The following is a 15,474-nucleotide window of genomic DNA, read 5'->3' on the forward strand; positions in this document are numbered from 1 at the left end:
AATGTGGATACAGACACCTTGAGGTGTTGCGTATTCAGCTGGATATCAGTGCCGTTCATGCACAATATTTCAATAACGTGGCTACTTACCTTCATCACGTGCTACCTGAGACTGGGCATAGAGTGGAATAGGCCCAGTATTTATACCTACAGCCTCCTCTCCCTCCCCATGGCCATTTACACACCTGGAACCTAAGTGGCAAGTGTTTAATGACACCACTTTGAAAGGTACTCAGCAGGAGCTTCAATTTTGCAACATCTCCCAGAAATGTGGATATTTTCAGTTTCATCAGTACAGTGGACCAACTAGCCAACACACTTCAATCAAATGTAGCGGAAGAAATTTGCTGGGAGACGTGGGGCGTACTCGTCAAGACAATGCATCCAAAATCGAACATCAAGTGATGAGAGGCTTTGCCAGCTTACAAAGGGAACTGCAGCCATTTTGTAGCAGGCTGATTATCATTAGGAAGTGTGTCAACTTCTGGAGGATCCTGCATAGGAGCCTTTGGAATGTGACCTTACAAAAGGACAAGACCATCAGGGATCTCTTTAAGAAAATGGATATGCCCCACAACCCATGAAACAACTACGATAGAGACTCAGTTTCACCTAGACTAAATAAGCTGCCAAAAGTAGACACAGAGAGCATGCCACTATGCCCAACTGTCAGCAACAATGGTGAATCAATGTAGCCGACGACAAAGTTCTGGAAGAAACTTTTTCTCCCCATATGTGTATTCATCACATCCACAACTCTGAGGATTTTTTGTAGTCTCAAGCAACTACACATCACAGAATGTGACAATGGTCAGTTTTGGTGTGATTATGAGAATTGGTTTGTGGGGTGCTCAACAGCACGGCCATCACACCCGTACGAAGTCCAAATTTTTACAGAGTCCATTTTCTTTTCGCAATCCAATCTCGTCACTCTCACAAATGATGGTGATGAAATGATGAGGACAACACAAAGATCCAGTCCCCGGACATAGAACATCCCCAACCAGGAATCGAATCTGGGACCCCGTGATTCAGAGGCAGCAACACTAGCCCAAAGACCACGAGCTGCGGACCGTTTTGATGTGGTATCCCTGTTTAGCAAGGTGCCACTGAGAGACCCACTGGAACTGACTGCGGAGGAATCTGACAATACTCCGTTGGACCTATTCAGGCATATACTGACTTCAGTTTATTGCATGTACGGGGGCCAATCTTACAAGCAGAAAGGAGGTGCAGCCATGGGCAGCCCTCGGCTGTGGCACACCTGACCTGTGGGGAATCTATTTCTGTCAAAATCGGCACAATTCTCAGGAAGAATAATATGATTGTGTTCCATCTACCTACCAAAACAAGAAGACTACTGGGAAATGTTAAAGATGACCTGGTATTTCAGAAACCAAGAATTTGTAACATACCTTGACAATGTGGCATGTCTTACATCGGCCAAACAACTAGGACAGCAGACATCTGAAGCAAAGAACATAATAGGCACACCTAACTACAACAGGCAACTAAATCAGTCATTGCCAAGTTTCGAACTCAATCTTTCCAAGAATTATGACGGCACAATGGTTCTGGCAAAGATCTGCAGATACTGGGGTAGGGTTATAAGAGAAAGGTGACAGAAAACTTCATGAATTGTGTAATTGGGTACCAATTCAGTAGAGCCTCATATGCTGCACTGAAACTGCTGAAAATTTAACAGGGTAGCAGCGTAACTCCACATAAGAAGAACAGAGTTTAGACATCGGGAATGAACCCAGACAGAGCACCAGGCGCACTGGACTGAAGACGGGACATCACAGGATGCTTATAGTGGGAGTTGATCACAGGGTGAACTCTGGAACTGCACTGAACTGAGAACTGAACATGAGCACTCAGCCAGGCACACTGGACAGAAGATTTAACACCCAAGGACACCTCTCTAGCGGGAACGGACTGGAGATGGAATGCCTGGAACTGGCCATTGAGGGTGAAGATCATAGGTATAAATACTGGGCCCATTCCACTCAATGAGCAGTCTCATGTAGTACCTGATGAAGATAACAAATGACACTGTCAAAATATTGTGCATGAACAACGCTAATATACGGCACAATACCCCACACCTCAAGATGTCTGGGAAACCTTAAAGAATTACAATGTAGACATGGACTGCCATTTGTTGACCGCCTGCTGATACTATCCTATCCACGACTCCAGTTCAGAGGTCACAGCAAGAGTCTGCCGGAACTAACTTGAGCAATTCAATTCGTCCTTGATCTGGAGTGATTCCTAATGAAAAGCTTCAGCTTTTTTTATGAAAGAGCACAGCTGCCAGTTATTGCTATTCTGCATTTGTGTTTACATTGTCTAGTATGTACAATGACAATTAAAATAACTGACTCTCTGGATCCACTCTTCACTGCTGAGAGTAGTGGTGTCCTCACTTAAACAGTGTGTTACGTAACAAACAACCATACAATGTTCCAGCAGACTTCCCATATGCAGCTAAGGTTAATGAGAATGAAATTGTGCAGATGTGTAGCTTCATTTAAAAAGCATAGACAGAGCAATACACTGTATAGACTGAATACTCATGTAATTTTTGGTGACTGCATCTAAGAAAATTCTACTCCGTGAAATATTAAGTGTAGTCATTTTTCCTTAAGAGATAAAGTATGCTTTATCTATCAGTCTACAACAATCAGACAATTTTGGCCGCTACGGCATTATCAAGTGATCAATATGTACAGATAGCTCACAAAAATGTGTATAAAATCCACATTAAATCAACATAGTAAGGAAATCCAGTACTGTCCACACAGGATGAGGAAGGAAAGCAGCTGTGTTCTTTTTAACAAACTATTCTTGTTTTGGCATCAATTTAGGGAAGCCACAGAGAACAAAATTCTGGATGGTAAACACAAGGACCTGAACCCCAGTCTTATTAATTGCAAGCCCTTTCCTTTGACCACTGTGCCACCTTGCTCAGAAACAACTGTAGGCTGTACAAGGGGATGAACTGGTGAAAATGGGAACATCCAATTCTTTAACTTCAACAACATAATAAGCCCTACAATTACACAAAATACGTGAGAAAAGAAGCATCATCATGCTGCTATTCACTGCATGTCAGTTTATGTGAACTTAATATTCTTCTGTATCAAGAGTTTGTTTTTCAGTAAGAGCCCACAAACAAAAGTATAACATTAAATACACAAAACAGTTGAATTGTAACTACATAAATTTCTCCTCTGGATATAACTCAGATAAAGGAGAAACATATTTTCACACAATACGTGAAATGTTAGGCTTTATTATATGAAATACATGAAACAGATGCAAACTCAAACAGACAAAAGTTTTTTAACTGACACAAAACACAGAAGATAAACACAATCCACCTTTCTTTGGCCATTTGCAGTGCATGTATTGCATTTGCTCTGTAGGCACCTGTACTGCATGCATATAATGCAACAGCAGCCATTTCCTCCCTGTATTTGCTCTTTACAGGAAAAATACAGTAAGTAATTTAAACATAAAGCTCTATCAGGAGAGCAATAATGACTAAAGCTAACAGCTGACAAATACATGCAGTAATTCATCCTGTGTCATGCTATTTTTCATTCCTATATTACTTTCCAACAACAAAATGACCAAAGTCACTGACTTGGCCACCACACCAAAGGAACAGGGGATTAAAGTCTACAATTTATATCAACAGAATATTTACACACCAGAAGTGAACAAAGAACAAAATAATTATCGCAGAAAAGTATTTGAATGAACATCGCAGGAAATACTGTCTTCCATATAGATTCACAAAGCAAATCAGTCAGTCCAATAACACACATAACAGGAATTAACAGCACAGGCAAAATGCTCAGGCTCAAACAAACATTCAGGCAGTTAACAGGTATTAGTATTTTCGACAATTATGTGCTTGCTATCTCTACCTTGAATGACGGGCTATTGGGAGAACTCCGGTTCAAGAGCTGATGGATTGTAAGGAAGAAAAACAAAACATGTTAACATACATTAAAACTGAGTGCTGTTTCAAATGCACTCATGCTTATAGGATGTAATCATTTTTAACACAATTTCAAACTATAGGATAATTTCTAGAACTTATCACATCTAAATAACAAAACTTCTCTGGACATACAATCAATTCAAATTTTATGAACACATTTTTCATAGTACTTCATATTGCTAAATTAGCACTGATAGTACAGCAGCCAACATCCACTGTTCAGTCAACATCAATTCTATCAATATTTAGATCATACCTAAAACTGAATCTCAGAAACTACCAACTGTAGTGAGCATTAAGTTACAATAATTACATTTCTAAAGTGAAATGAACTGTTTACTTTCATGCCCAAGCTGCCCGGCATTTGAAATGTGCAAAGTTACACAGTGGATGGTGGCTTTAAACTTTCACGTTAAGTCAGAAAATAATTTCTTTATGTCAGTTTCTTTAAGTCAATACTTTTACATGCACAGGAATAACTATAACAGACGGTAAGACAAACAAAAAACAGCAACAGATAACATAAGTAGCACATGTGGCAGCAGGCTGCTCTCCAATTATTTTTCTGCAGAGGCCACACTGAAAAAATATCTTCTATAGCAATCACACAAAGAAACAAAGCATGCTAATAACAGATGTTCTATTGGAAAATCCTGAACTAGGAAAAAAAAATAAGTTAATAGTTACTGTTAACAGTAACTAACAAAATCTGCACTCAAAGTATAGACCACACAAAATGACACAGTAAACTATCTTTGTTGGCAATAGAGATATTCTTTAAATGGCACTAACATTAAGTAAGTGGTTAGCAGTAGTAAGATTGTGAGAGTGGTGTTTATGAAAATTTCTTTCTAATAGCTATATTAAAACAACACTACACACCTTCTCCAGTGTTCTCTCATATGTCCTGACACTTTCAATTAAAGATATGGCCAAAGGATATATCTGGTTTGCTTGATGGGCTTTATTAACAATTGCAAGAGGAACTCTGAAACCCAAGTTCTTCAGATTTCGAACCTTAGACAAGAAAAAAAGAAATATTATTTTTAACATTAAGAATGCATAAAACAAACAAACACACACACACACACACACACACACACACACACACACACTATTACTACAACCAAACTTTGCAATATTTCTCACAAATAGGTTTCAATAAGCAACCACTTAATTTACACAAGACTCCATTTATTTCCGTGCATGGGAACTCCTTAGGTCTAGTATCACACTATCTTCAACATTCTGCATTGCTTAAAGGCATCCTCATACAGGACCAGGCAGCTGATGCTGATGTGAACACAGGCCCAACACCCGACTTCACAAGTGACAGTGCCATTGGCACACAGGACGAGCTAGTTAATGCGTTCTGTACTCCCAGTGCCCTCTAGTGGCCATTGTCAGCTTTATTTGGTTCGAAACCAGACAGCTTCTTTATGAAAATAGATGCAAATAAAGTAGCTGCATTAAATTTGTTAGTGATTGTCAAAGATGAGTGGAGCAAATCAAAAATAAGATTCTTGACTCATCAATGCCTTTAACACTGAATTGCTGTTGGTGAATACTGCATAATGCTTACAACAATCAGACACATACTAGTAGAAGTTTTTCATAAACTCAACTGGATTTTCATCCCATTTTCAGTTTTAAATTGACTATAGTCCATGTAAATTGTAATGTCAGTTTACACATACATACTACCCAAATTCTCAATGTTGCATTGACTACCAACACTCTGAAGAAACATATGACACAGATTTCAAGATCAAAATTCATTTCACAGTTTCATTTGAATGGAAAAGAAGATTCTTCTGAAGCTTCTCAGCATCAATGAAAAATATATTTACTGGTAAGATACAAAACATGAGCCACTCCATAAACCCACAGAAAGTTTCATAGTAATGGACAGTTCCAGTGTGTAACTTGGGTTTACTGTAAAGACCAACTGCAGTCACATTATGATTTCTGGCCACTGGAGAAACAGTCCAGTCATTAGCCTTTGCAACAAGATTTATTTATATTTTTTTTTGAGTCATCATCAGCCTTCTGACTATCTTGACGCGGCCCACCACAAATTCATCTCCTGTGCCACCCTCTTCACCTCAGTAGCACCTGCAACTTACGTCCTCAATTATTTGCTGGATGCATTCCAATCCCTGTATTCCTCTACAGTTTTACCAATAAATTACTTGTCGTCGTCGACAGTCCAGAGACTGGTTTGATGCAGCTCTCCATGCTACTCTATACTGTGCAAGATTCTTCATATCCCAGTACCTACTGCAACTGCAACCTACAGCCTTCTGAATCTGCTTAGTGTATTTCTCTCTTGGTCTCCCTCTACGATTTTTACTCTCTACACTGCCCTCCAATACTAATACTAAATTGTTGGTCCCTTCATGCCTCCGATCATGTCCTACAAGCCAATCCCTTCAAGTCAAATTGTGCCACAAATTTCTCTTCTCCCCACTCTATTCAGTACCTCTTCATTACTTACATGATCAACCTATCTAATCTTCAGCATTCTTCTGTAGCACCACATTTTGAAAGCTTCTATTATCTTCTTGTCTAAACTATTTATTGTTCATGTTTCACATTCATACATGGCTACACTCCATACAAATACTTTTAGAAAAGACTGTCCAACACTTAAATCTATATTCGATATTAACAAATTTCTCTTCAGAAACTCTTTCCTCACCATTGGCAGTCTACATTTTATATCCTCTCTACTTTGACCATCATCAGTTTTCTGCTCCCCAAATAGCAAAACCCATCTACTACTTTAAGTGTCTCAGTTTCTAAACTAATTCCCTCAGCATCATCCGATTTAATTAGACTACATTCCATTATCCGCATTTTGCTTTTGTTGATGTTCATCTTATATCCTCCTTTCAAGACACTGTCCATTCCATTCAACTGCTCTTCCAAGTCCCTTGCTGTCTGACAGAATTACAATGCCATTAGCAAACCTCAAAGTTTTTATTTCTTCTCCATGGAATTTAATTCCTACTTCAAATTTTTCTTTTGTTTGCTTTACTGCTTGCTCAGTATCCAGACTGAATAACATCGGGGATAGGCTACATCCCTGTCTCACTCCCTTCCCAACCTCTGCTTCTCGTTCATGCCCCTCGGCTCTTATAACTGCCATCTGGTTTCTGTACAAATTGTAAATAGCCTTTTGCTCCCTGTATTTTACCCCAGCCACCTTAACAATTTGATAGAGTGTTCCACTCAACATTATCAAAACCTTTCTCTAAGTCTATAAATGCTAGAAACGTAGGTTTGCCTTTCCTTAATATATCTTCTAAGGTAATTTGTAAGGTCAGTGTTGCCTCACATGATCCAACATTTCTACAGAATCCAAACTGATCTTCCCAGAGGTTGGCTTCTACCACATTTTCCATTTGTCTAAAAAATTCGTGTTAGTATTCTGCAGCTGTGACTTTGTAAACTGATAGTTCAGTAATTTTCACACCTGTTAGCACCTGCTTTCTTTGGGGGAAGGGATTATTATATTCTTCTTGAAGTCTGAGGGTATTTCACCTGTCTCATACATCTTATTCAGCAGATGGTAGAGAGTTGTCAGGGCTGGCTCTTCCAAGGCTATCAGTAGTTCTAACGGAATGTTGTCTACCCTCAGGGCCTAGTTCCGACATAGGTCTTTCAGTGCTCTGTCAAACTCTTCACACAGTATCGTATCTCCCATTTCATCTTCATCTACATCCTCTTCAATTTCCATAATATTGTCCACAAGTACATCACCCTTCTATAGACACACTATATACTGCTTCCACCTTTCTGCTTTCCCTTCTTTGCTTAGAACTGGTTTTCCATCTGAGCCCTTGATATTCATACAAGGTGTTCTCTTTTCTCCAAAGGTCTCTTTAATTTTCCTGTAGACAGGATCAATCTTACCCCTAGTGATATATGCCTCTACACCCTTACATTTATCCTCTAGCCATCCCTGCTTAGCCATTTTGCACTTCCTGTCTATATCATTTTTGAGACATTTGTATTCCTTTTTGTTTGCTTCATTGACTGTATTTTTATATTTTCTCCTTTCATCAGTTAAATTCAATATCTCTTCTGTTACCCAAGGATTACTGCAAGCCCTAGTCTTTATACCTACTTGATCCTTGCTGACTTCACTATTTCATCTCTCAAAGCTACTCATTCTTCTTCTACTGTATTTCTTCCCCCCCCCCCCCCCCCCCCCCATTCTTGTCCATCGTTCTCTAATGCTCTCTCTGAAACTCTCTACAACTTCTGGTTCTTTCAGTTTATCTAGGTCCCATCTCCTCAAAATTCCCACTTTTTTTGCAGTTTCTTCAGTTTTATTTGCAGTTTCTTCAGTTTTAATCTACAGCTCATAACCAACAGGTTGTGGTCAGAGTCTACATCTGCCCCTGGAAATGTCTTACAATTTAAAACCTGGTTCCTAAATCTCTATCTTACCATTATATAATCTACCTGAAACCTTTTAGTGTCTTCAGCCCTCTTCCACGTACACAACCTTCTTTCATGATTCTTGTACCAAGTGTTAGCTATGATTAAGTTATGCTCTGTACAAAATGCTACCAGGTGGCTTCCTCTTTCATTTCTTACCCCCATTCCATACTACTTACAATAAATAATTGACTTTCACGATACTACTGCTATTAAATGAACAAGACAGACCCAGAATGTTTCAGAAAAGAAAAGATGAAAAAAATTTGAGATTATGGACACGAACCTGCTACCTTTCTTTTCACTGCCCAGAACTCGCGACACTATCAACTACACTAAAACTTTGACATAGTAACTGGGCCTCCATAAACACTGATCAAGCAGAACGTTATGACTACTGACCTACTATCACTATAAGACTGTCCAGGCAATAGCAGCATCACTTGGTGCGGAATGACTGCTAGATAGACACATGCACAGTGCATGCAGTATCAATGAGCATGCTGTCCATGTTTAGAATGGGGAAGCTGCGCGATCTAGGTCTGACTGAGGGCACATTATGACGGCCCAGACACCCGGTACAAGCATTTCAGGAAATGACTGACTTGTTTAATGTTCGAGGAGAGCTGTGGAGAGTGTCTTCAACATGTGAAAAACCAAGATCAAACCAAACCCAGACTTTGTGAGGTTCGGTGGCCATCTCTCATTATAGATGTCTGACGCTGTAGGCTGGGAAGACCGATAAAACAGGACAGGTGGCGAACTGTGACCGAACTAACATCAGACTTTAATGCTGGTCAGAGTACAAGTGTGTCTGAACACAAAGTGCACCGAACACTCCTAACGATGGGCCTCTGCAGCCGACGACCTGTACATGTGTCAATGTTAACACTATGACATTGGCAGCTACAACAAATTGGCACGACACCATCAGCACTGGACGTTTGTGCTGTGGCATAGCACTGTATGGTCTGATGACTCCAGATACCTTCTTCATCACACCAACGACAGGACCCGAATCCATTTTCCTCCAGAGAAACTGTTCCTTGACACCTGTACTGTGAGACAGTGACAAGCTGGTGGCGGCTCCATTATTCTGTTGGAAACATACATATGGGCATCCATGGGTCCAGTGGAGCTCGAGCAAAACACCATGACAGCCATAGAGCATTGTACACTGGCTGTAGACAACTTACACCCCTTCATGACAACCATGTTTCCCGACAGCTGTGGCATTTTTAAACAAGGTAATGAGCCATTTCACAAGGTCAAGAGTGTAATGGAGTGATTCAAGTAACACAGTGGTGAGTTCCCACCGATGCGCTGGTCCCCCAAATCACACAATCTGAACTTGATTGAAAACATCTGGGATGTGACTGGACTGAACACAGAGAGAGTTCAGTGCCCTCTCTCCCGGAATATACAGGAATTAGGTGACGTGTGTGCATATGTACTGCCAACTCTCTCCAATGACCTACCAAGGCCACACAGTTTTGATGCCACAACGCATCCCCATTGTTGTCTGTGCTAAAGGCTGACATACTGGCTACTAGGTAGGTGGTCGTAATGTTCTGGCTGATACTGTATGGCATACATTATCAAAAGCCTGTACCTCTGTTTTAGCAAACGGAATACAGCATGTTGTTATCAATGGAGAGACGTCTACAGACAAAGTAACCTGTGGCGTGCCACAGGGGAGTGTTATGGGACCATTGCTTTTCACAATATATATAAATGACCTAGTAAATAGTGTTGGAAGTTCCATGCGGCTTTTCGCGGATGATGTTGTAGTATACAGAGAAGTTGCAGCATTAGAAAATTGTAGCGAAATGCAGGAAGATCTGCAGTGGATAGGCACTTGGTGCAGGGAGTGGCAATGACCCTTAACATAGACAAATGTAATGTATTGCGAATACATAGAAAGAAGGATCCTTTATTGTATGATTATATGATAGCGGAACAAACACTGGTAGCAGTTACTTCTGTAAAATATCTGGGAGTATGCGTGCGGAACGATTTGAAGTGGAATGATCATATAAAATTAATTGTTGGTAAGGCGGGTACCAGGTTGAGATTCATTGGGAGAGTCCTTAGAAAATGTAGTCCATCAACAAAGGAGGTGGCTTACAAAACACTCGTTCGACCTATACTTGAGTATTGCTCATCAGTGTGGGATCCGTACCAGATCGGGTTGACGGAGGAGATAGAGAAAATCCAAAGAAGAGCGGCGCGTTTCGTCACAGGGTTATTTGGTAACCGTGATAGTGTTACGGAGATGTTTAACAAACTCAAGTGGCAGACTCTGCAAGAGAGGCGCTCTGCATCGCGGTGTAGCTTGCTCGCCAGGTTTCGAGAAGGTGCGTTTCTGGATGAGGTACCGAATATATTGCTTCCCCCTACTTATACCTCCCGAGGAGATCACGAATGTAAAATTAGAGAGATTAGAGCGCGCACAGAGGCTTTCAGACAGTCGTTCTTCCCGCGAACCATACGCGACTGGAACAGGAAAGGGAGGTAATGACAGTGGCACGTAAAGTGCCCTCCGCCACACACCGTTGGGTGGCTTGCGGAGTATAAATGTAGATGTAGATATAGAATGTTGTTATTTGATTCTGAATATGCCAAAAAAGACACGATTTTGATAGATCGTAACTGTGCTGTAGCACAGAAATGGTACACTTTCATAGCACCCAAATTATAACACTAAAAATGTTAACCACAGGAAGCCTTTGCCTACCAACAAGTAGTTGCCTGTCACTTTATTACAAAAAATTATAGCTAAAACAATACATTTTCAAGAGATCCTCAATTTGCCGATGCAATATTTTTATCACACATTCTATGAAAAACAAAATCCATCAAATATGATGTTTAATACCATACAATATGGCAGATCCTATGTTCTGCTTGCGACATTAAACAATGTCCCATCTCACTGACCACATTCCTCTCCATGAGACAAAAATCTGACATGCCAGATCATTTATGTCACACACTGCAGTGTAGTGGAACATGTAATTCCACACTGTGACATTACCAGTTTCCTGTCCACGTGCGTTTTTACATCCCATGAGAGGACAGCTCATGTCTTTAAAAGATTTATTCAGATTAGCGATTTGCTTCCTGAACTATTAAATGGTTTCAGCTGAAAAGCAACAACTGATGCACCAGCAAAAATCGCTGAATGGTGATTTCATTTTAAATGTAATTTCTTTCTGTAAAAATCCACACAGATTACACTAACATAAGGGGGCTACAATCAAAACTTTTCCCACCCAGACGAATTTGCTGTTCATATATCAATGAACAAGGTCATAGGGCCATAACAAACAATATGCCTAAGGCTTACCTCTTTTGAAAGCGTAATTATTTCTGGTAAGAAATTAACCCTCAGTTTGAGCACATTGCCACGACCAGTCCTCGAACGTTGGCTATCAATAGCAAAAATACGACCACCAACACCCAAGTTCCTTAACTGGACTTTCCGTGCCCACTCGTCAAAGATCTCTTGAGTGTTCAGCTTGACTCTGAAACTATCTCCATCAGCCTTCAAGTTTTGTCCTTCAATGTGGTTTTCCCAGCCTTTTCCTGGAACAATAAGTGCAAGGTCATAATCCATGTGCCAGCAGAGAAAAACTATCACACAAGAGCATACCAGGTCGTGTAGGGAATAATCACTCATCATGATCAGCCTCACTTCGAAAGATGCAACATTTAAAAAAATCATTACAGACTTTCAAAGAGATTGTAAACCGAACATATAATTTAGCATGTATTCCCACAGTGAGTTTCTGTAAACAGTGACTGTGTCAGATGATAGTGCCACAGCAATGGATTGCTTAATCTCCATCTTTGTAAGCTATCATATAGCCAGAAGCTGAAGATCCAAATTAATATATTTGCACTGTTCATTTCCCCTAAATCAAGTTGTTTGTTTTGTTACCTTTTATCATGATGTATAGTAATGATCTGTTACCACCTACTATTTTCCCTTTATCTTAAAAAATATGCACATACTTATACAAAATAATCTAGAAGGAATTCCCATAATTATCAGTGCAAGAAGTTTAATACAAATCTAAATATTGTTAGTATAATTTACAAAAGCAGCCTGCAGTTTCTTCCTGTTAATGTATAATTTGACTGTTTCCACATCCCTGAAGACTCTCCGCAAGATTTACGGAACACACTGTCTGAGTAAATGAACATGGTGCTAGCAGTGGATTATTTACACTGCATGGGGGATAGAAAGGTGCACGATTGAAGGGAGATTAAGAAAATTGTCCTTGTGCTCTGATGTGTGCTGCAAAATGATGAATGTATTGACAGAAGCAAATAGGCATCTTCCTAATAAACTATGTGAATGTAAGTGGTAAATACGTGTAAAAATAATTTAAATGCCAAGATGACAATGTATTATTAAAATGTCTATTATGTCTTATGTGGACCAACAAACAGGTTGCAAAGAGATGGAAACAATAAGATTAGGTTTGAAATGATTTAGACAAACTATAACACCCCCCCCACCCCCAATTCGCTTTCTTGTTCAAAATAGCCCAATATTGCATATGATAGGTGAAGAAGGTTTCAGTGGAAAGAATAGGAATCAGAGCACATGGTGAAGTACGTAGTCACCATATGGTTAAATGATCTGCGAAAAAACTACACACTTTAAAAAATACTTTTAGACATGATGTTCTCCAGACGGAAGTATGCAGCATTGGGAGCCTGATCCTCCATAGCTCTTGAAGAGCACATGGACAATATAAAAGAAATGAAGTAATTAAGCTATAATGTAAATCAAACTAACCTAGAACATCTTCAACACGTCGTAAATAAGCTGTAAGCTGACGGTCTATCTGTTTGGCCCATATAATAGAACCTGAAACTGGTGGTAGATCTCTAACCATACTCATGTGGCAGGCTTTGCTCTGTGGGTACTGGACCTGTAACCAAACAAAATCATTCATCATTTTTGTACTAAAAAACTGTAACCCATTCTTAACAATTTTATAAATTGATTACAACACAAATATCGAACGTTAAGACAAAAACGGAATTATGCCATTAGTATCCTGAAACAAAGAGGACTGTACAAGCACATTAATAAATATATGAAAATAATGCAGTGTATAGGATCAAACACATCATTCGCAGGAAACACACAGACCAGACATAAGACTGTATTCTTTTTGACATGTAATTTTGTTCAGAGTACCGTATTTACTCGAATCTAAGCCGCACTCGAATCTAAGCTGCACCTGAAAAATGAGACTCGAAATCGAGGAAAAAAAAATTTCCCGAATCTAAGCCGCAGCTGAAATTTGAGACTCGAAATTCAAGGGGAGAGAAAAGTTTTAGGCCGCATTTCCAAATCGAAACAAAGTTGGTCCATTGTAATATGAGAGACAATTTAGGTCGAATGAATGACGATACAGTTAAGTAGTTTGGTTCGAGTCTTAAGATTAGCAGTTAAGCTTTACCAGGTAGCCATCGCTATGCGTCAGGCGCTCCGTCCATATTTATACGGGTACCCTTCCTTTTTCACGTGCTTCGTCTGGTTTGAATTGACTGCTTATTTTTCTTTGATCTGATAAGCGCCGTTTTCTTTGTTATAGGTGTTTACGCCACTTACAATTGAGAGAGAGAGAGAGAGAGAGAGAGAGAGAGAGTGAGTTTATATTCGTATTATTCGTATGGTGAAGAGAATACTGCATGTGATTCACATTTCATAAAAGTTCCTGTTAGCAACCATCTCTTCTCACAGGTAGGAAAACAATCAGAACGTAGAGTTGGCCATATTGACAAACATCCCAAACAGTCTTGCCAGTCGGATTTTCGTAGTACATTGAAATGCTGCTACATTCAAAGATGAACAATACGGAATTTGTATTTACTTCGTTGGATAATGTATGAAAATGAAGTGGTCGAAACTCGGGGCGGAGAAAAAGCTCGTCTTCCACCTTTTTTTTAAATTTATTTACTGACGCAGAGGATTTGGTGCCAGTATTTATCTTTGTGCCTACAAAGCATGCCTGTGTAGCGCTACATATATTCGACGGCAGAAGTTAGTTGTGGCGGCACCCAACATTTTTCAGAACTCCCGCTCGCTTTGCACTCAATTCTAAGTCGCAGGCAGTTTTTTGGATTACAAAAACTGGAAAAAAAGTGCGGCTTAGATTCGAGTAAATACGGTACTCCTAATATTGATCATAATGGACCATCCTTTTTTTCCTTTTAAAATAATAGAAATACCGAAGCATCCGGCACACTTGCGAAAGGGCTTTTGGATAGATGTGGGGAAAAGCACAGCATTGGCTATTACAGGGACCAACTTTCCACACTAAACTAAAATTCCGGAATCGATTTAGAGCCTTTTTCTGACAGAATACGAGCTGTATTGTGTTTTACCTATGTACAAGGGAAAAGTACTGGAAGGTACAACTCAGCAAAGCTGAAACACTATGTAGGAGTATTTGTTTGCAGGACTGACCCATGAGGAATCTCAGCTTTTCGTCAAATCTTCCCCTAGGATAAACCATGCTCAATGTGCATTCATTGCCAATGTACACTGCACTTGTTGCCAAAGTTCAGGTCACAAGGCTCCCAAGTATTTGGCAATGGCATGTCCTATTGCAGAAAGACTGGACATGAGACAGCAAACCGTCCATCTCTACAGCATAGCTCAGCTAACGAAATAGGTTATGGAGGTTCTCAAAGCAATGAAAATACAGGAAACATGAATGGGAGAGATTTTGCCATTGCTCCTCGCTCCCCTTCCACAAAGCAAATCCTGTAAGAGAGGTAGGACTCGGTTAGGTGGCAAACTTAACTTTGCAAGGTAAAACTCAATACTAGACAGTCTTAGATATCACTGATACAGATCACTGTTCAGTAACTTTCATCAGCCTTATCGTCAGGTTGGCAACTAATTGGTACCATCCTGATGATTACCTAGTCACTGTAAGGATGCTGGACAGTGTGTGCTCATCTCTTTCTAAAACAACCCAA

General features: G+C 39.9%; 1 protein-coding gene across 2 annotated transcripts in view; it reads right to left on the bottom strand.

Moving 5' to 3' along the window:
* The window catches only part of LOC124605656 (dynein heavy chain, cytoplasmic), a 232,432-nt gene that overhangs the window by 168,764 nt on the left and 48,194 nt on the right, over positions 1-15,474 (bottom strand). The window contains exons 10-13 of one of the 2 annotated variants that reach the window (XM_047137482.1): positions 13,274-13,409; positions 11,813-12,051; positions 4,897-5,031; positions 3,938-3,976 (exon numbers count right to left, since the gene is read on the bottom strand). In XM_047137482.1, the coding sequence (XP_046993438.1) occupies positions 3,938-3,976; positions 4,897-5,031; positions 11,813-12,051; positions 13,274-13,409 (549 nt within the window). The remainder of the gene's footprint in view (positions 1-3,937; positions 3,977-4,896; positions 5,032-11,812; positions 12,052-13,273; positions 13,410-15,474) is intronic. The other variant, XM_047137483.1, reaches the window with a different exon arrangement.

Source organism: Schistocerca americana, chromosome 3 (assembly GCF_021461395.2).
Source record: "Schistocerca americana isolate TAMUIC-IGC-003095 chromosome 3, iqSchAmer2.1, whole genome shotgun sequence".
Lineage (NCBI taxonomy): Eukaryota > Metazoa > Arthropoda > Insecta > Orthoptera > Acrididae > Schistocerca > Schistocerca americana.